Source organism: Gymnogyps californianus, chromosome 5, assembly GCF_018139145.2.
Source record: "Gymnogyps californianus isolate 813 chromosome 5, ASM1813914v2, whole genome shotgun sequence".
In the NCBI taxonomy this organism is placed as follows: Eukaryota; Metazoa; Chordata; class Aves; order Accipitriformes; family Cathartidae; genus Gymnogyps; species Gymnogyps californianus.
Window position 1 is genome coordinate 43,475,547 of NC_059475.1, and position 21,376 is coordinate 43,496,922.

At 38.3% G+C, this 21,376-nt stretch overlaps 1 protein-coding gene and 1 long non-coding RNA gene across 2 annotated transcripts; one reads left to right on the plus strand and one right to left on the minus strand.

Moving 5' to 3' along the window:
- Positions 1-646: 646 nt before the first annotated feature.
- Positions 647-11,833, plus strand: LOC127017172 (uncharacterized). The gene is made up of 5 exons (XR_007766545.1): positions 647-684; positions 1,847-1,934; positions 4,906-4,990; positions 10,073-10,220; positions 10,639-11,833. It is a non-coding gene; the product is annotated as an uncharacterized LOC127017172 (long non-coding RNA).
- MBIP (MAP3K12 binding inhibitory protein 1) lies at positions 8,639-20,500 on the minus strand. The gene is made up of 8 exons (XM_050898125.1): positions 20,324-20,500; positions 18,364-18,585; positions 18,165-18,261; positions 16,631-16,696; positions 14,781-14,933; positions 12,157-12,254; positions 10,761-10,799; positions 8,639-9,594 (listed from the first exon to the last, which is right to left on the minus strand). The coding sequence occupies exons 1-8, from the start codon at positions 20,498-20,500 to the stop codon at positions 9,484-9,486; spliced, it is 963 nt and encodes a 320-aa protein (XP_050754082.1). The 3' UTR covers positions 8,639-9,483.
- Between the last annotated feature and the right edge of the window lie 876 nt (positions 20,501-21,376).

Consider the following 21,376-nt stretch of genomic DNA (forward strand, 5'->3'; position numbering starts at 1 on the left):
GCAGGATCCAAACACATCCTGAACATTTCTTGATATATCATGACAGCAACATTGTAAGACAGCCAGTCTTTATGATCCCCATTTACCTACAGGGAACTGAGGGAGAAAGCATGGAAAGATCAAATGATTTCAACAGAGCTTCACCAGTAACTTGTGGATGTGGCAGGCACTGGACCAGTCCCTGCTAAATCTCAGTAGAGAACTGTAACCATGAGAACATCCTTTCTCCCAGAACATAGAAATTTGTATTTAGTCTAATTGAATTCTTTGTTTTTCAGTGTTTCTACCCCCTTGTATTTCATGCCTTTGCTGACTTCTGGTCAACTGCAGAACCCCACATGAAGCCAGGGTGCCTTGCTTTAAAACAGAGACCTGCATGTCACCCTATAGACCCACTGGCAGCAGTCCAAGAACTTCCCTTATCCCAGTGGGCTTTTTCACACATTCCAAGCAGTGAATAATGAGAAGATCACCAAAAGCATGGCAGAAAAAGGGAGGACGAGGGCAGTAATCTGAGCAAGGGAGAGCAGGTGGGAAAAGTAGCAGTGATTGCATAGCTAGATTGTCATGAATGGGAGTGACTAAAATAAATACAAAGCAGCTGGAGTCATAGGGAACATGCTGGGATATGGTGAGGAGTGTTGGATTGTGAAAGGATGGCAGGGTTTCTTTCTTGCCATGAAGGTATGCTATGTTGTTGGTGCTCAGTACCTGGTAAACCTGTTTTTCTAACTCTTGCTGTAGCAAATCTATTCCTTCAGAAGGAGGCAAGCAGGCAAAATTCACTGCTGTCACGCAGCAGTCTCTGGGTGACTGACAAATTGAAAGGATGTAACAAATATTTTGTAATTAATCAAATTTGTGAAGTTACAAAAATGATCATAACAGTCTCCCTAAAAACTAGATTGCGAAGCCAATTCCTTCCTTAGTTAATCCTCCAAAAGCCCTGAACCCTGATTATAAGCTGCAACATTGATATTAACTGAGAGAAAACTGGTTCCTGAAGCCTGTAGCCATTGTAGGCAGAACTGTGGGGCTCTGCGTCGCTAGGAGTCAGAAACACCTTTTGCACTGAGATGTTCTGAGGGACTAATAATCTGGTTTTCTTCTGCACGGAAACAGCTCTCCTCTATGCAGTTAATGACCTGATACCCTTTAGACTTCTTGGTGTCTGTAGTAACCTTCAGCAGCAGCAGCCTGTCAGAGTCATGTAACCAGAATTGGTTCCTTCCTCTCCTGTCAAACTGCTTTTTCTTTGTTTTCATCTCCTCTGTGCTAACAACCCTTCTGTGTAGCATCCTGCAAGGTCAATCTCTGACACTCTCCTTTGGCCCATCTTGTATCACCCTGGTCTCTTCTCTACCTTCACAGCTATCTGTGCTGGGTAAGTGTCTTCTCTTCTGCAGCTCCACCACCTGGAACAACCTTATTTTGTCTCTTGTTGACTCTCTGTCTTGTTTCAAATTGCATTTGAAATAGCTTTTCACCTTTGCTATACCTATTTTTCTCATTCTCCGCTGCTTGCTTGCCTTGTAATTGCATTGGAGGCACTCAGTGAAACACTTTGGCACAGCTAAAAGACAAGTTCATATACACAAATGTTATTGTACTGTATTAAAGTGGAATTCACAGGCCAGAACAGTTTATTGTTTGATATGTGTTATTGTTGTAAAACCAAAGCAGAGATGAAACGCTCCCTGTAAATGTGGGTTTTGAACTGATAGGTTTCCCTCAACCTATGCTGGAGGGTGTATCAGTACTGTTTCTCCATGGGTAAGAAGCAATTAGCATCAGCAACTTTTAACATACTGATTTTTAAATACTCCAAAACATCTCCATTTTGCAGTGTTTTTCCTCCTTTGCTGTTTGGGACATGTAATAAGGAAGAATTGCGAGTGTTCGTGCTAAAGGAGAATCTCTCTCATCCCTTCAATGTAAGAAATGTTTTTGTCATAAGCCGTTGCAATGTGTCAGTGAAGATTTTCCACTGCACTGAGGAATTCCTGTATTTGGCTGTCTCATGTTAAACTGTGGTAGATAACTCAAGCAAGCATGACATTTCTTGTTGCACCCTGTAACTGAAGTTACAGGCGGTAGAATCTGCTTAGCTGTGTCATCTGAACAGGCTGCCTTCCCACAATGGTAGTTTAGTCTGTATTAAACAGAAGGCTCTTTCTGCCCTCCTCTCCCATTTTATGATGCTATTATTTGCTGAACACCAAATTCTGAAAAATTAATGCATACCTGAAGGCAACAATCCATACGTTTTCATTTCTTCTCAAGTTCTGTGCAAAGGCTGTAGTTCAGGATTTGAGCTTGTTTGCTACTACGTACCCTCTTCGCCAGAGAAGCACCTGGTTAGTAAAACTCCAGATTTATTAGTGGTGGCTGTTGTGACTGACCACAAAATGAATTCCCTGTGTGGTGGTCAAGCAAAGCAGCTGGCATGCTTAAGCAAATATCTACAGTATGATGTGTACAAAATTACTGGCATGAAAGTGTACCTCTCATTACTGTGATAACTCTGCATACATCTTGCTTTCTTGCTATTACACATACAGGTTACATGCACGAAGCTCCAACTACATAAAGCAGAGGTGGGACTACTGCATAATTAAGGGCACTTTCTTCATTCTTTGAATGATTTTGATGATTCAGGGTCTGGGGTTGATAAAAATTCTTCTGTATAAAGACAACTACAGTGTAGGTTATTCAAACTACTCCCCATATACCCAGAAGACTCAGAAACAAAACAGAGCAAGAGCTAGGTTTACAGGCCAGTGCTTGGTGAAGGCTTGCTCATGCTATGTGTTTTCACAGCAAGAGAGGAGACTCTTTGGTGGAAAACACCTAGCCAGCTTCCGTTCATTTTGACAACTCAAAGGGAAGTGGGAGAGTCTCCATCAAATGCAAAATGCTGTGTGTATAAACTGTGTATAAAATAATGTAGCATATGCATGTACAGCTGTATGAGAGACTACATATAGGCTTACTAGAATTGTCATAGAACAGGCTACAGAGGCATCGCTTTTATTCTCTCGCAAGTGTTAGTAGGGCTGTAATTCTAGTTTCGAGCCAAATGAGTTTGTGACAATTGATTTAGCCTGGCTGTTGCTACAAAACTTCATAATAACAGAGCATATTGTAGAACTGGTAAAATAGGTCAGAATTAAGAAATTTTATTATATTTATGTACAAACAACTTATTTGTATTCATAGTGGATTGTCTCCACAAATCTATTCTTGTCTCAGAGCCAAATAGAAATTTAATGTCATTGTTATGTTTAGGTGAACATCACACTCTTATATTCCCCTCTGTTTGGCCTTGAATAAAAATCAGAGCAACAATAATATAAATAGTATGAAAGTAGTCATGAACAGTAGCCCATCTGTACTGGACAGAATTCTACAAATCAATTAGATGGTCATAAAAAGCTAAACAGATGTGGATGAATCAACTGTGGAAATAAAATGGATTGAACTCTTACGTTTATTGTTCATGTATAACCCTTTTTAATAACCAAGATGGGTAAATTACACTAATTAACCTTTAAAAATTTAGATTATTTCTAAATAATAGCTTCAAACAATGCCTATTCTTTTCATTGTTACTTCTAAGTGTTTTGTCCATGACAAGGCAGTTTCATTAGAAGATCTACAGAGGTAGTTGTTTAAATGTGCTTTTTCTTTTTTCTTATTTCTCAATCATTAGACTTTCTACAGTACATACTCCCACCTCTCCCCCATCAGGTAATGCTTGAAGTCACAAGAAATCAAATCCATATATCCTAGGAAGCAATGACAAGAAAACTCATCTCCTGGAGACCACTTGAGTTGGGTCTCACCGCTCTTGGGTGGGATAGATTATCTGACAGGACAGCAAATCCTATTCCTAGCCATAGGAGCACATTACCTGGGCTAGGGCAAAGCTGGCAGCAAAGGCAATGTGTAGCCCAACGCTTTTGGACAGGGTGCCTGGATCCTCAGCAACCCGCAGGGCTGCGGATAGTTTTCATCCACTTTCTCCCATGCTTTGAGGTAGCGAGCAATTGTGAGAGGATTATACAGGTTCATGTTATAGCACAGCTGAAATCAGGGTAGAGAGATTCCTACCGCTACAGAAGCCTGAAGTACTCAGCAACCCTTCAACAGGAAAGGTTAGGGGAAACTCTTGCTTTTATGGGGAAAGGGAAAAGGTATCTGTAAGGGAATCTTTCTGGAGACTTTTTTTTTTTTCCTCTTCAAAGCCCCCCTCTCCATGTCTTCATTCAGGAGAGGATGGTTCAGCATCTGTTACTGTAGAAATTGTTTTGTTTGTTCTCACTGGTGCAAATGATTTGTAAACTCATCAATCAAAAATATATTTTTATTCAGTGTTTTGACTACTCCTTCAAATAATGCATCTTTGGCATTCTGGGGTTAGAATTTCTCAGTGGTGTTGTAAGGTCTTAATTAAAACAAAAGAGATAACTTATGATGTATTTAAAAGAATAAATAAGTAATCCAGCACTGATCACAATACATTGGATGGAATGGTGAACGGTTTGAGTTTCCTAAATTACTGATATTACCTGCTGATACGAGGGCTGTTCAAAAGGGCACTTCACTTTTGGGTTTATTTATTAAAATCCTGCACTCAACTGTAAGAAATTAGCCTCCTAGAGATGAATCGCTCCCTACTCAGGGGAGCCTGAAGCAAAGAAACTGATCATGCACACGTTGCAGAACTGTGCAGTAACACAAGCTCCAATGTTTTACTACATCTCTCACGCAAGGTGCTAAACAGCAATGTGAAGCATTCCTAAATGTTCTTGGCTTAAAGGTGATGCTCTTAGACATCTTCCTCAAATAATTAATGCCAAATTTACAGCGCTGTATAACTATCTTTTTTTATCTTGTAACCAGAAGCCCTTAATAACTGAGGTGAAGCGTGAAACACAGGCTATTGGACTCTGGCAAAACCTGGACAGATCTCTAGATCAGCTTTCAGGTAAGCATAAATAAGGAGACAGAATGTCTCATTTTATCTGTGAAATTTTACGTACTGCAGCTGGGATACAAGTCTGTCTTGACTTCTTGCAGTGGAAACCAAGCTATGCTTTCAGTTCTTGGTTGGCTACAGAGATTTTAAGCATTTCCTTCAAAGCATGCACCTTGAAAATATCAGGGCAGAAGAGATGCAGCTCAGGTAAGAGCCTTGGCAGCCTGGAATGCTTTGCAATCTCTCTCCAGCAGGACATACCGTGGTCATTCTCTCTTTTCCTGCCAGTTTACAGCAGAATAAGCTTGTTGGTGTTGGTAACGTGGAATAGCTGTACACTAAAACAATAGTAAACCTGTTCTGGGTAAGTTAATTAAGCAATGCCATTCCTAATTGCCTGTAATTTTAATATATGTAGATTGGACATGTGTGGGAAAGGTTCACAGAATTTCATCTGAACCCTGTGATATATCATCCTGCAATGGGTTGCACTTATGTTCAGTGCAAGAGTTCCTCAACAGGGAAACCTTCTATACAAAATTACCATTGTATAACCCAAATCCAGGTGGTTTTTATCTACGACCAAGTTAGGGGTTCACATTGTCCTACGAGAATTGCTTTTCTTACTCATGTGTGACTCCAGTAACAAATCCCAGAATCCAGCTATGGCATTTGTGCATGACTGATATCAATAAGATTTCCACTACCGACTGGGGGAGGTGGGGTGGGTAGTGGTGCTGGTACCTCCTCTCAAATGTCCACATGTTGAAGATGAGATAGACTTTTAATAAACAGCACACTTCCTTGTGAGCCTAAATTAATGAAGAATCTGCGCTATGTTTAGCATTTTTATGGCAGTGTGTTTGCTCATGGACTGAGATACCATCTTACAAGAAAACCAAAAGCAAATTTTCTCAAACTGCTTGCAAATTAAAGAGCTCTGGACTGACAGCCAGGCAGAATGCCTGTTGCTGTACGATAGTTGTTCTCGCCATGCTGCAGACAAGCTGTGGGTGGTAGAGGTGTTTCCACAAAAGCACTGAGGTCCTTTCACAGGCAAACCTTTAATATTACTGGGATTATGTACGCTGGAGGATGGTGAACTGGATCACATAAGTGACCTACAAAAACGCTTCTGTATAGTTTTGTCTATTCAGTAAATTCTTCTCTGGAGTGAACCTGCACATCTAAACCACTCCTTTGTCCAGTTCAGACTCAAACCTGGCCTTTTGCCAAGTGAGAAGTGTTGCTGTAGTAAGCAGCAGCCACAGCAGTGCTTCTCATTACACAGGCTTCTGGATCCCAGGAGCAGCCCGAGAGGAACACATCGTATGAGGGAAGGTATCCTCAATGTTACATTGTACTGCTAGCTCTAGCTGGAAGTGGAGAAGGAAAGGAAGATGTTTAACAAAGATATAAAGTTCTCTTCTTAAGCACACTTTGGTGTGTCCTTTTGGAGGAAAGGGAGTGTAGATCAGCCCAGCATCAGTAAAAAGGTCTTGGTCAAGGTGTTGACATGCCAACAAGATAGTAAACACTTCCTCTGCTTTTGCTTCATTTGTGGTTACCTTTCAGACTTCTTCAGCTACTGCAGCCCCATCTATCAGCAAGCACTGTAGTGTTTCAGGTGCAGAAGAAAAACAGCGTAATTGGTAGTTGTGGAAAATGAATAGTGTAAGAGGTCTGTCCTGCATCCCCTTTATTATGGGGTGTGGTGGATTGCGTAGCTCATCTCTTCCTGCAGAAATAGTCCTTACAGTGGAAGTTAGTCGTAGAAGGTAAAGCCCAAAGAGACAAAAGGCAAGCAAGGATAAACTGGTAAGACCAGTAGCACTGAATACCAGAACAATGTCCTGTTGCCCCATCCCTCTATGCATAAAAGTCACATAGCAGAGGAAGGGAAACTTCCAACAGCTTGGCAGCCCTCTGAAATCCGCAACTACTTTTAACGTGCAACTCACAGCAGAGAATATCTTCCCAATGAATTTTTATAGGACAGGCACATTCGCATTAAGCGTACAAGAAATTAACAACTTGAAATCAAAGAACGGCAAAGGTCTAATAACAAAGCAAGATGAATACCTTTACATTTTTCAAGTGTATCCATAGCATTTATTTGATAAAGTATGTAGGGCTAATAAATTACCAGGCAGACTACTTCTGCTGTTGTCTCCTTAGCTATTGTCTTGCTACAATGCATCTTCATTATGCTTTCAACCTCTAACTGCTATGTTGCTGCCATCCTGAGAAAGAGGAGAAGGAGAATCCCATGGCAAGAGATCTTTCAAGTAGCAGGTAATTCACGACAGAAAAAGCCACTTCGAAACTGCTAATGCAGTCTTTTTGTAACCAGTCTCCCTGGAGGAAATCAGCAGTGTTTGCACTTCATTCCAAGAACTGACCCCTGATGAGGACTGAAGTATTTTTTTTTCTGTATATATATATATACATATGCACTTGTTTTAATGTAAACTAACAACAAATAATTTAATATTAGACAAATCTTTCAGACCTAGGTATCTGCCACAGGTTAATCTCTTATAGGGCTTCACTCCAGAATTTTCCAGAGAAAACTGCATAGTGCAAATGCAGTAGACTTAGCCAGCATGTCCCACCAGTACGTGAATTATAATACACACGAGTAGAGGCTACTGCTTTATAAAAGCTAAATTCCTGTGATCATCCTTCCTGTCCCCAGTTGCAACAGCCACCTCCCACCACTCTTTCAAGTACTACTGTGTGAAGTGTGTGGTGCTAGGCACAATTATATCCACTGTGAGGGTGGTGAGGCACTGGAACAGATTGCCTGGAGAGGTTGTGGATGCCCCATCCCTGGAGTGTTCAAGGCCAGATTGGGCAGGGCTTTGAGTAACCTGGTCTAGTGGAAGGTGTCCCTGCCCTTGGCAGGGGGTTTGGAACTAGATGATCTTTAAGGTCCCTTCCAACCCAAACCATTCTATGATTGTACTCTTTTGAGCTATGGCTCTTGGGACACAGTACCAAAAAAAGAAATGTTTTGTAGACAGCAAGTAAAGCTTATCTACATGAGGTAAAAGTTGCAGCTCACTGTGGTGCTTCACCAAAACACCCCTCATAATATGAGCTGTTAGGATTTCCAACAATGGCAACATTTCGCATAACAAAAGTAGTCTCTGTAGGACACTGTACTGATATGTAGCATACAATCTGAGTAATGGTCCTACACATAGGCAGGTCAGTCTTCAACTGCAAAAGTACCTCTTTGTATTCAATGTTGTACTTGAGGCAGTCATGACTGCTTGGGTTAATCTCTTCCTGGGTGGACACTAAGCATCTGAACAGGTAACTATCATACTGTCTTCTTTCCTGGAGCTAGGACCAGAGCTCAAGGAGCTTTGTCTCCCACCTCTGCTGGTTCACCTTCAGAGAAGCATTAGGTGCAGTTGCTACAACAAGCGTTAGTCTAGATGAGAACACAGAATCACAGAAAATGCCTACTATGCTTCAAAGTGCAAGACTGTGTCCAGTCAGTACTGTTCATAACACCTGTCACAGAGACTGATACAGGGACATCAATAGTAAGACTGCTGTAAGCAGAGCAGTTGACATAAAAGACTCCCTCCGTAACAGCTACTTTTCTTCTAAACTGGAATAAAGACAGCAAATAAACTAAAGAACTGGTATAAATAGAAAATGGTTTATTTTAAAAAACCAAAACAAAACCACACTTCAGTGTGTGGCTAAAGGTCTGACTTTAATTTAAACTACGTACCCAGCATCCATGCTTCAGAAGTCATGTAAGCATGCATATGGAAGGAAGGGAAGCTGGTGCCTGCTGGCATGCTCCTCAAAACCTTCCCTGGAGTGGTCTTTAGAATATATTAAGTTTGTTAGCAGGGTATGCAGTTTGAATTCCTGCAGGACACTGAGGAAGTGAAGAACAGGTGTCTCTATTTACACATATAGGATTTCCATAACCATCTTTCAAACAGAAATGCAATTTGCTGCATTTCTAACAGCTGTGAAAACAGTGACAAATATGAAAAAAATGCAGGTAAGCATGCATACTGCAAGTTTTTTTTGTAATTTTTTTTCCTAAGACAGTTTACTTATGCGGAAGTATTTAATTTTATTTCACAAGTCTATGCAAACTACTTACATGAAAAGTATTCAAAAGATAACCCTTCTGAATACTGAATCATCAAGAATTACATGCGAAATGTAGCTTTTGTATGCAGGTTAAGACTTCCCACATACAAACAATGCTGCAATCCTCCTTTATAACAGAAGGGAATGGATTATTAGAATGCTATTCCTAAAACATTCTTCATTTTAAAGTAACTATTTCATTAATAAGACTGTTTTTCAATTTTTTCTGAAAGAAAGCTTTCAAGATCATCCAAAAGAAGCTTATATGCACGCTTTGCTTTCATTGCTAAAGTCATCCTTGATGAACACTACTCAGGTCTATGGTTTAGGTATGTGTAAAGCATGGTGAGGACTCTGAAAAGACTTTTTTTTTTTTATCGAAGAAGTCGCTCAGCCTCCTTGGACTTGCTTTCTTTTGTTTTCCTCAGTAATGCCTGTTTTATAGCATTGATCTTTTCATCAAGTTCAGCCAATGAATAGTTCTGCTAAAAGAACAAAATAAAAACCACAATCATTTACATCTTGTAATTGCGAGAGAAGTGGCCTAGCACTTGATACTTGAGGTCACTGCGTATTGCACTAAATGACAGAAATACTTTTGCAGAATTGTCTGAATCTAGTCTATGGCTATTTAAACTTGAAAGAAAAAGAATGTAAACTTAGAAGAAACTGACAGTCCTAATCATGGATCAATACATCCATGTTATTTCCATTAGATGCTTGTTTAACCTGTTCATAAAAAAACAAAAATTCTTTGATGTTAAAACACTGGACGAGACTATCTAGATCTTGTAGAACCCAGCTTTACAACTGAAGGGTTTTTTTCCTATTGCCCAACATCAGTCTCCTCTGGCCCACTTAACCTGACAATTTTTTTCATCTCTTCTTACACAAAGAACTATTCATCATCCTTTTTATAAAAATATTTCACCCTATGGAAGATTTTTTTTCTTATATAAACAGGCCTACTTCCTCAAGTCTCAGATGGCCCACATCCCATTCTAAGCATTCTCTCCAGTTCATCTGTCTCCAAGAGTGATGGCTAGTAGCAGACAGTGTTCCAGCTACGGTCTCACTTGCACTGAAGAGAAATTCTCTCATGTGGCCTAAGGTATGTGATTAATGCATTCCCTTATGTGATGGTGTGAAAATGGTAAGTCTTACTGACTTAGGTTAATATCTGCTGTAATGTCAAGTCTTCCTGCAACACTTTTGCTGAGCCAGCCATTTCTACTTTTATTGTCTCTTCACAAACTGATAAAGTGAATTAAAAAAAAAAAAATTTAAAAACATCAACAAAACCCACCAAGCCACAAAACAAAACCAGGAGACATTACTAGGAGGCTGATCAGAATTCACAAATTGCTTCTTACCCCCAGCTTGATTAACATCATTACAGATTTATTTTATTCTATCATGCTTCTAACTGGTGAAAAAACTAACTAACCTACCCTAGTATAGACTTTTAGAAGACTCATTTCATTGTGACACCCATTAACTTTGTCTCCTTCCCTCTCTTTCTTTGCCAGCAAGCTATCGAATACTGATGCAGCTATTTCTGAGAAGTTAGATATTTGCTTGGTAGAACTTCTGTTTACTTTTCACTCAGAACATCCTAAACTTAAGGTAAACAAAAGTTAACAGTACTTACGTGGGGAGGTTGAACCTTTCTCCTCTTGCCAGAACAGCTCTAAAGAAAAGACATAATCAAAACAGACTTAATGTTGCACTGACAGAGGACCACAAGTAATTCTGTAACAACATTGACAAGAGTCTTTAAAGTACAGGAAGGACACTGGCTGCCATTCCATGGATTAAAGAAATCTTTTTCATAATTAAGTACTTTGGATCACAGGAAATACTACTGGAGAACAGTCAGAAGCTGTTGAAGTTTCTCCACGCTTGGCAGCCAACAACTACCAACTTAACTGAAGCTTCCTTCAGACAAAACCAAGATCAATATCCAGCTTTTGAAACTGTCAATATTTTTCTCCCTAAAATTTTCCTGTATCCACACCAATATTCATGCAAAACTTTGGACAAAAAAATGCTAATTACTGCACAACACTACTATTGCCACCATCACAAATTTTTCCCAGATCCCATCCTAGAGAAGATCCTAAAGCACTTTCCATGGAAATTTCAGCTTATGAAAGTGTATGTTTTAACTTCTGGTTTCCAACAACTTAAAGGAATAGCCTCACAAATAATATTGGTCTCCAACACAAACAAAAAAAATGGAACAAAAATTGATAATATTGCTATTGATTTTTAATTGCTGACTCTTCTTTGGCTGGTCTCAAGGGAGAAGATATAAATTAAAATATGATCAACAGTAAAAGAGACATTCTTACTGTTACATGCGGAAAGAAGAGCAAGATAACAGACAAGAAATTTCTACAGCCAAGCAGAGACTGATGTAGTAACAACTAATGTTCTCTTTGTCCTAATCTCCTTTGGTGAGTGAAGGATAAGGTTTACTATTCAGAAAGAGACAGAACTCTGCCTGAAGCCCAGCAAAAAGAAACCAAAGTCATAGAACCACACAAAACAATTTTTAAAGGGTTTAGTCTCTCATCCTGTTGGAAGTTATTTGACATAGTAGATGTTTAGTAATCAGATCATGTACAGAAGTCCAAAGGATTGCAGCTGATTTAAGCCATTAATGATTTGTATTGAGATCAAAACTTTAGTCAATTTTCTTGTCTTAAGAAGCACTTCAGATTTTAAGGCCGGGGGGGGGGGTGGGGTGGCGGGGGGGGGAGAAATCCAACCTCTAATACATTTCTTACAAATTAGTTAAGCTCGGGTGGCTGCTATTTTTCCCCCTCCAACAAATACTATTTTCTTTCAAATGAGAAATTAGGTAGAAATATGAACTTACATAGATGGTCCACGTGAAATATAACCATTACACCAAGCCAGAGTTGTCTATCAAAACTGTCTGCCCCCTGACTCCTTAGGTTTTTGTCTGTACATCAAAGATTTAAGCACAGAAGTCCTGAATACATTTAGGTATGCTACAAGAAGTTGAGAAAATTTCTTACTACAGATTGAAAATATTCAGGAGACAGTCCTTCCAGCTCAAGGATTTTATCTTCAAGCTTCTTAATTCTCTGATAAATGTCTCTTGGTACAGGACCACCTAAACACACCAGTACAAATACAAAGAAATCAGGAAAAGCGCTTGAATAACTTTTTAAACTAAAGATTGCAAGTTTTACAGGTGAATTCTTCGCATCCAGGTATCAACCAGCAGCTAAAACAGAACGAGTGGGTGGGATAATAAAAAGGAAGGGTAATTAATATGATTCAGGGTAAAACCTGATTGATAAGCCCGTGCAGTCAGTGAAGGCAACAGACAACTTTATGCAGGTGGTTGAAATATGTCTGACAAGGTCCCCTGGAACAACTAATGACCACTCTTACAATACATTGGTCACACACCAAATGTTACCACTTCAAAACTGACAGCAGCATCAGGAGGGAGCAGATGGGATGGCAGACCACACATGAATTCAGCATCGATATCTAAGACTGTTCTGAACGAAACCTACCTCCACTGAGCATCAGAGGTTAGAGGACAGGTATGAGTTGTGCTTGACAAAGAACAGCGTTTGCCTGGCCATAGATGGGAGAAGTAGGGGTGGGGAAAGTGTGTGTGGAAGGAAATAACAGAGCTTTGGAAAAAACCAACCAATCAACCAAACCCCTCCCTCGCCTCCCCACCCCCCCCAACCCCCAAGCCAAACAAAAAACCCCAACAAAACCCACAAACACCACAAAAAAAACAGCAACAAAAAAACCCCACCTCAACCCATTTGCTGTTCGCAGCTATACTACAGCAGCTCGGGCTTGTTTCCCCACCTAAGAACAGAACTGATCACAAGATCAGCCTTAGAAAGTATCTTATTTATGCTACATAGTATTCTATAAACTGAAATCACCGTTTATCACAACTAACTACTGGCTATCCCAATTAAAATGATAGTCTGGTTCTGAACAGTAGTGACAACCAAAGCCTTAGCAAGCTTTTACTTCTTCTCTTGCCACCCGTTTCCATTTATTTCTAGGTCGGTTAGGTAAGACAATTCTATTCCACAAACTACTGAAATAAGCACTAATGGGGTTTTTTCCATTCATCTATTTCCTCACTTCAGACAGACAATTTTGCGGGTAGCTTCCCTCCTTCAGTTCTGCTCTCTACGCATCACTCAGCAGCTACTAATTAAATCAGCTAACCTCTCACTCTTAATATTGCTGTCTCTTAATGTAAAGGGAAAAGAGCAGTACTAGCACTAGAAGAAGCTGTTCTGAAAAACAGCAGGTGAGTCAAGAACAACTCTTTCAGTCATCAGAAACAAAAACTGGCGAGCAGGCAGCTGAGGCAGTTACCTGCTCAGGTGAATACTTTTTGCACAGCTGCTGGGGTAAGTAACAAATGATCTTGAGACCTTCCCCAGGAATGCTGATTTGGACAGGAGTTGAGCTGGAATTGCACACTTCCATCCTCTTCCCCTATACTGTAGTTTAGCTGACCTGTTACTTCAAACAAAATTATGTCACCTATTATAGGCACAACCTGGAAGCAAGGGCCCCTACCCGCAATCATTATCCCTGATATGCATATACCAAAGCTACTACACGTTGTAACCTTAATGCTGGCCAGCCACTTGCAAATTCTATTTCCATGCACAAAAATCACCTTATTTTTGAGACAGCTATACAGCTAAGCGCCAAGCTCTGACTGCTGCCTCAACAGTATCTAGGAGTATTCTACTCTCCTTGCTGCCAGAGGACTTTGATCCAGTATGCATTCACAGGAATCTAGTAACCTAGTCAATGTTCACCATATTCTTAGAGAATGGATTGGCATCTATTCAGTATTCAGAATACAAAAAAAGTCAGTGTGTGTCTGCAGTGTGATATGTAGAACATTCACTTTATTAGGTGAAGATGTGGGCTTCTGTTCTGTTTTGAAAACTTTTTTCAGGAAAAATACAGATTCCTCCATGATAAGTGCCTCATTCATTTATATTCTAGAAAACTGGGGCTGGGGTAAGGAAAGCAACTACTTTAAAAAATCAGTAGCCTGGTGGATATGGCATTTATTTTAGTGAAAGGTGAGGACTCATGTTTGCATGGCTAAAGGGAAATATTGACAACGAGCTTCCCACGTTCTGGGAAATAAGCTTCTCACCTAACTGTATGTCAAAAACCATCCACCTTTAGGAAATGGTTTCAGGTTGTCCTTCGGGTTCATCCTATCCCCAGCCCACAAGGTGTCCATGAAACTGGACGGAGTCCTAACCTCAGCTTTTCCTGTTCAGTGGGTCAAGGCAGAAGGAATCCACTAGCTATGGAGAACCCCTACCTCCAAATATTCCAGATTGTTTCAAATACCATTCTGAAGTGCCTCTCTCTCGTTTGCCACCACATCAAGTGTAGATTTACTAATTCAGCATCCTAATTTGGGCATAAATCTGGGTTCCATTTTGGGCATAAGAACTTAAACATTAAATTGTAGTACTTGGCATGACTAAACCCTTCAGTGGATCTACCCACCGTTTTTACAGTCACAGTTTTCATGGACTTGCCCAATTTTACTACAGTAATGATAACTGCAGTACAAACTGGCACACCTATGTCAAAATTAAAACATGATACAAACCTGTTTGTAACCGTAAGTGTGCTTCAATGTTTTGCAATCTCTCCTCAACAGCTTGGTTTCCACAATCATGAATGGGTACATTGGCTTTGTGACTGGACCCATGTGCTCCTTCAGATCTAGTCTGAGGTCCATATGTATTTACTACCCTAGAAACTAGGTAAAGAGAACACAAATTTAACATATATGCACATGAAACACAAACTACATCTAACTAAAACAATCAAAATATTAAAATATGAAAAGCCGTGTTAAATCAATTTCACACCAATCTCTCATGTGAAGGGTCCCACACACATTAAGATCAAAGGTTCAAGTAAAAGCATTTTCCTCTTTTTGCATGAGTAACTAAACTAAACAAAAACCTAGGACTTTACATATGCAAAGTAAAAGAATTACTCATACATTCATGTAGAATGGCAGTATCAAGAATTTGTCATCAGCTGCTGATAAACAGCAGAAAACTCGATATCTATGTCAGCAGTTGCACATGTGAGCTGTTGTGAATGCAAAGAAGAGGCCAGACCTAATATTACAGGAAGCATCATAAATACATGAAGATGAGGGGAGGTAAACAACTAGGAGAACTGCTACGAATCTCAGCAAGGAAGTTCTCTTCTAATTTTCGTTATTTGGGAAACAGCTTTAATGACTCTTCAGCTGCTTCTGGGTCTATCTTTTCTCCCTGCTGAACCATATTTTCATCAGAAGATTTTGGTCACTTCTCTTTAAATCACGGTCATTTCTCAAGTCCTTCCTCATAGGACTACTGCAGCATACTGCAGACTTAAAGACTATGTTGGCAACTCCAGACACTGAAGCACTCAGTGCTTCATGAAGGCCACACGTTACATTCTTGCGTCAGTTTATGCCGGTTTTACTTCCAATTCCTTCCTAAGTGTTATTCACCTTTCAGTTATGAACTGTTTGGGTTTTAGTTACTTGAAGTGCAAACTTTTCTTTTTTCCTATAATACGCCACCATCCAAGTTACAAACTAGCACTCAGTTTAAAAAAGTGACTACTGAAAGGGGTTCTTCGTGAAAGATTCTAAACTCAAACTCACTTCCCCATCTCCCTCTTAGCTCACCAGACCTTTTAATGCTTATACCTATGATCATGTTTCACAGTATTATTCTGAATTCTAGAATTCAGAATAATGAATTGGTTTCTAGCAGTGGATAACTGAATACTACCACTCTCAAAAATGGAAGAGAGGGTTACTTTCATTCTCGTTTTGGAGATTTTGTTTGTTTGTTTTCAAACACAGAGTAACTTGTGTACATCTAGAGAGCAGTAGATGGACAAGCAATCTTTTATACATAACTTCTGTTGGACAATCATTTCTACACTATTTACTCCTTTCCAAAAGGTAGTGCAGTGTTAAGCTTGTTCCCCAGCTTGTCACTTCCCATAAATCTATGCCTCAGAACTTCCACTGTGTCCCAGAACTATTTTCTAATTCAATATACTTACACTGACTAATGAAAAATAGAAGATAATTTTATTTAATCTCAATTCCTTAACTGGACTGCTGGCTTCACCTTAGAAGGAAAGCTAAGAATTGTTCAGCTTCTCAGTCCTGCTTTATCTTTTGCATCTTCCCTTTCAGACAATGAAAATAGGCTACTTTGTTTTGGTCTTTAGTGCATAACCATCAGCTTAATGAAGCAGTTATAGGATTGAAAACCTTGGAGAAGTAAGCAAAGATGTAAAAGTATTCACTACAGTCAAAAATCAATACGTTAAGTTTGCATTTTTTGAGCATTCTATAAAAAGTTTTAAAGTCAAAAATTCATCTGTGCTGTTCTATCTGGACACTCTTAATAAATGGGTATTAAAATAGTTGCTTACCCTTTATATGGCTTTTAAATCCAGGATAGGGTGTGAAAATTGCATCTGTTCTGGCACAGCTATTTTCTAAATAGATAATAATAATATAAAAAGTGAGGTCCTAATTATGTTTTTACAATTTAAAATATTCTAACCATCATCAGCTTTGAGGCTTTTAACAAATCTAACTAAAATTTTTCGTACAATAAAAACATCAGAAATACTTCATTCAGTCTATAAACACTTGCTCATTAATAGTTTCACACACTTGCATGGACCTACTGGTTTTAATTGAATAAGTCACATAAATGTATGCACACGTGTATATAAAAGTTTATTGGATCAGGACCAAATTTCTTCCAATTCACATTTTATTTGGTTCTTACTTTTCACTGCATTCCTCTGTAACTTATTTCTTTCTTCCTGTACAGAAGTCTTTTCCCTGCTTACCACTGTTATTCTGCTTTTATGTCCTTTTTTGAAACCATTCTCCTCCTATTTTTAGACTGGTCTAGTTTACGCATCAGCATTCTTTTCTCACCTTCCTGCATTTATTCTGATGCCTGTGACTTCTTTAATTTGTTTAACCATAAAAACCTAAAGTACAGACCATCTTAGTTTATTCTAAAGTTTATATTTTAATCTCTGTTCATATACAGCAAAGCTTTACACATATTTTATTGTGCCTGAACATACAAAGGAAGGTCTTATCATCATTTCTTCTGTACATAATTAACAATTTTAGGAATCAGTATTTTACCATCTAGCATATTCTACTAGACTTCAGATGTCATTTTCATTCCAACTAATATTCAACGAGCTTAACTCTCTTCCTATAAAGCTTACGGAACAATAAGCTTTGATCTCTAAAAGCATAAGTACATCACAGAGACAATGCACATCTGGGTTCACAGGTACTTAGAAAACGTCTCTGTACTACTTATGTATGTAAAAGTGTCTTCACTTTTAAGACGCATTTGGTTACACAGTTACTGATCGTGCTAATGAGATCCAGCCTACCAGATGGATTTAAGATTGTCTGGTTATAGATACAGCCAATTGTGCCAGTTGGTGCATTAAAAACACCAATAGCGTGAGTAATGTTGAAAGGAAAAAGTTATTCTAAGTAGCTAGTAATTCAAACTGATCACAAAAAATACCTCTTTGTAATTTAACTAGCATTAAATTAACTTAAATTTGAATATGCAATTCACAACACATTTCTGAATTACAATTTTGTTGACTTTGGAAGGAACATCTAGCTAAAACATTGGGAACAATAGCTACAAAATCATCTATTTAAGATCGCAGTTCTTAAAATGAACACAGTAATAGCTATAATCTTTCCATATGGGATGCATTAAACATTGTCATCCAGTGACTACTTTCTTTTTTTGTCTATCTGACAACATCTGCAGCGCACATGCAAGTTCTTAACTTTAAAACAAAGTTACTCTTAAAAGTTCTGTTTTAAATACAGAATAGTGCTTTTGAAAAATAAAAAAAATAAAAAACTTAAATTGCTATGAAGATTAAAGTCTGGCTAGCCAGTTACCTTGATTACAATCAATAACATTGCAAAATTCCCTGACATTATTTTCATTGATCTCAGCTTGTTTCCTCTCGATGAAGGCTGATATCCGCCTGTCAATCTGCAGGTAATAAACATGATGGCATATATCTATTTCATTCTTTAAATTTAAAATGTAGAAAGGTCTTTTTCTGTTTTTTTTTAATTTAGGTAAATCACTTACTTCTGCTTTTCCAGCTTTTATTTGGACCACCTCTGGATCAAAATTAATATGAGCACCTTTCAGATCTCCCAAGTCATAACTTGCATACTTTTCTTCAGTCTGACAGTTACCATCATAAACATCTAAACTTGTTTCACAAGTCTGGCCTTCTGTTTTACCTGCAGGTTCAACATGGCCTATATTTTCCTCTTTAATCAATGACTGGAGTTTTTCTAAAAGAGGCTGAACAAAGAAAACAGTATGTTAGGGTTAAAAAAAAAAAAAAAAAAAACAGCCAAAAAATCCCAAAACCAAAAAGCCAAGTACTATTACAATTTCTAAAACAGACCAACTGAAATAATTTTAGGAATTACATCTGCCTCTGATGGAACACAGTAATAAAATTTAAAAAAAAAGAAAAAAGCTATAATTCCAAATACTGTGCACACCATGATTCTGGCCTTTTTGACCTGTGCCTTTTACAGGTTTGTATAGGAAAACTCCCAAATTTCTGCAAAAATCTGCCTGCCTGCTACTTGTCTGTTACAAACTAAATCAAAGCTTCAATCGTTGGCACCAGTGCCACTTAATTAACATGTCATTCAAATGCCTACTCAGAACAGTAAAGCTTAGTATTTCCTCCTTAACATGAAAGCCAATGCTTTCACACTGTAAAGCCTTTACTTTATCACCACAGCACTACATTCTCCACTTGAAACTGCAGTTGCCCAAGTGAACGAGAGAACACAGACATGAAATACACAGGCGTTATCCTGAACACATGCTTTTCTTGACACGGTTGATTATCTACTTAGGTCATGAAATTAAATGAGAGAATGCACTGACATTTGTAGCAGCAAAAATAAATGCTTAGTCTACTACAATAACTCTTACACAAGATGTAATAACAAAACTTCAGTACATATATATGTCACACCCCTTTTTTTACTTTTTACCAGTTTCATCTAGTCTGAATTTCACTGCTTATTTTCCCTCTAGAAATTATTTTATTTATTTTTAAAGACAACATGATTTTTACCAGTCACATTTCCTGAAATGGAATCAAATTCCTACTTGCAGCGTTCTTACAGTTGGATATAATTTTTACTTGCTTTTATCTTGCATATTTTCTCTTTTTGTTTATCACACCAAAGACTTTGGTGGATGTCTGGAAAACACAAAGGGTCTTTCTTTTACCTACAGACAAGCAAATACAGGAACTTCCTTTTTCACCCTCTCAGTACTATACACTTGAACTAATTCATTGACTAGCTGAAGTAAAAAACTGGTATTCAAATCCCCACCTTTTACAGATGAACTATCAAGGTCAAAACACTGTTCATCTACCAGCTGACAAACTGCTCACCCTCCCTGCCATGCAACTAAATTACATGTACTTTTGGCAGGGTTGGAAAGTTTCAAATAGTTAAAGGAAATGACAGTAATGGTGACTGGCTACTTGGCAAGATGAGACATTAATGTCAAAGAAATTACTCTTTAAAAAAAAAAAAACCTACGCTGAAAATATATTTAATTGCAGTAAGACACTCCAGGATGTGTCATGCTGGGATAATGCCACTTCTTGAACCACTGAAAGCACTCCATGAGCCTCAAAACTCACCCAACGCATGGAATCATTATCATAGCATGACACACACCTGCCGTGTCTTATTGCTTAATTATAACCCACCATAGATGGAAATGTATCACATTTACAATGCAAGTCTAGAAATCAATGAGGATGCATTTATTCAGCCTGCTCACCTACAGTGGCTATTCCCACCACTAATCTGAAAAATCCATAACTGTGAGTACCTATGAAGCATAGTGGAATCCCAACCGTATAATACTTTTGCTTTCTTTTTTGTCGGACATAACAATGTAAGATCAAAACGACGGAAATTTTACAGTTTAGGTAATATAACTACATTCAGTTGTTGATCACTTTTGTCAAGTCAAATGTGTCCAATGACATATTTACCTGCAAACATAAAATATGCTGCTGAAGTGCACTAAAGAGCAATGTTGGCTGAAGTGCTGATGTGCTTTGAAGCTTGCTCCAATCGATTACAACTTTCACGATATCGTCTCCAAGGTTAAGCTTCAAGAAGGCAAAACAAACACAATAAAAAATTATCTTGTTATGTTGTACTAACATCACAAAAGTATACAAGACTTCTACAGGACAACAATTATGCTCAATCTCATACAGACCCCATTTTTATATGAGGACATTGGAGAGGTTTGACATTAATTATAATTCAAGCAGCTGTCATTTTCTAAGTAAGCTAGTATTTGCAGAGTATATTCAAAAATTAAAAATTCCCTACTACCTCATCACACTTTCATTATATTAATTTGACCTTTAACTTTAGTCAATTCTCAATTCAATTAACTATCATACGAAAACATACTGTTGATATTAATCGCTCAAATCTTTTCTTTTAATAGATGACAGACCCACCAGTAGGAAGAAACGTGCACCCAGGATGGCAGTCTCCTGTACGTTCATGTATTTTATTCTGAGATTTGCAAGGCTATCTATGCCTGTATAACCAAGGTGTTGATACTGCACCATGCCACATGCTTGAAATTTTTGCTTGCTGCTAATCCAAAAGAGGCTTTATATTAAAAATAAGTGTTTAAAAAAATAAATCTTTAAAAAATCTGAAGGTTAAACGAACTCTAGACTACACAGCACCACTATCAAACCCATTTCCAAATCACACTATTTCCCTTTATATGCCTTCAGATCAAAATAACAATTGCCATAGTCTATTCTCTTTGCCAAGGAATTGCAATATTTAACTCCCAAAGCAATAAAGAGAAACATACATAGTGAATCTGAAGTTTTATTTAAAGGAACGCTGTATCTTCTATAAGCTAAAAATAAACTTTCACTTTCTAATACAAAGCTGATTGTTAATAATCACTAATGAACTACACACTTTCACACCCACTTTTGCCATTTTTGTTACACTAAAGCTCTTCTCAAGACGAGAAGCTCGTTGAAGTAACGAGCACTTTCATTTCC

Coding starts and splice junctions, on each gene's coding strand:
- MBIP (XM_050898125.1), bottom strand. CDS start 20,500: ATGTTAGTACAACATAACAAGATAATTTTTTATTGTGTTTGTTTTGCC. Junction 14,934..16,630: donor ATTTAAAAGCCATATAAAGG/GTAAGCAACTAT, acceptor CTCTTTACCTAG/TTTCTAGGGTAGTAAATACA. Junction 9,595..10,760: donor GAAAGGTTCAACCTCCCCAC/GTAAGTACTGTT, acceptor TTGTTCTTTTAG/CAGAACTATTCATTGGCTGA.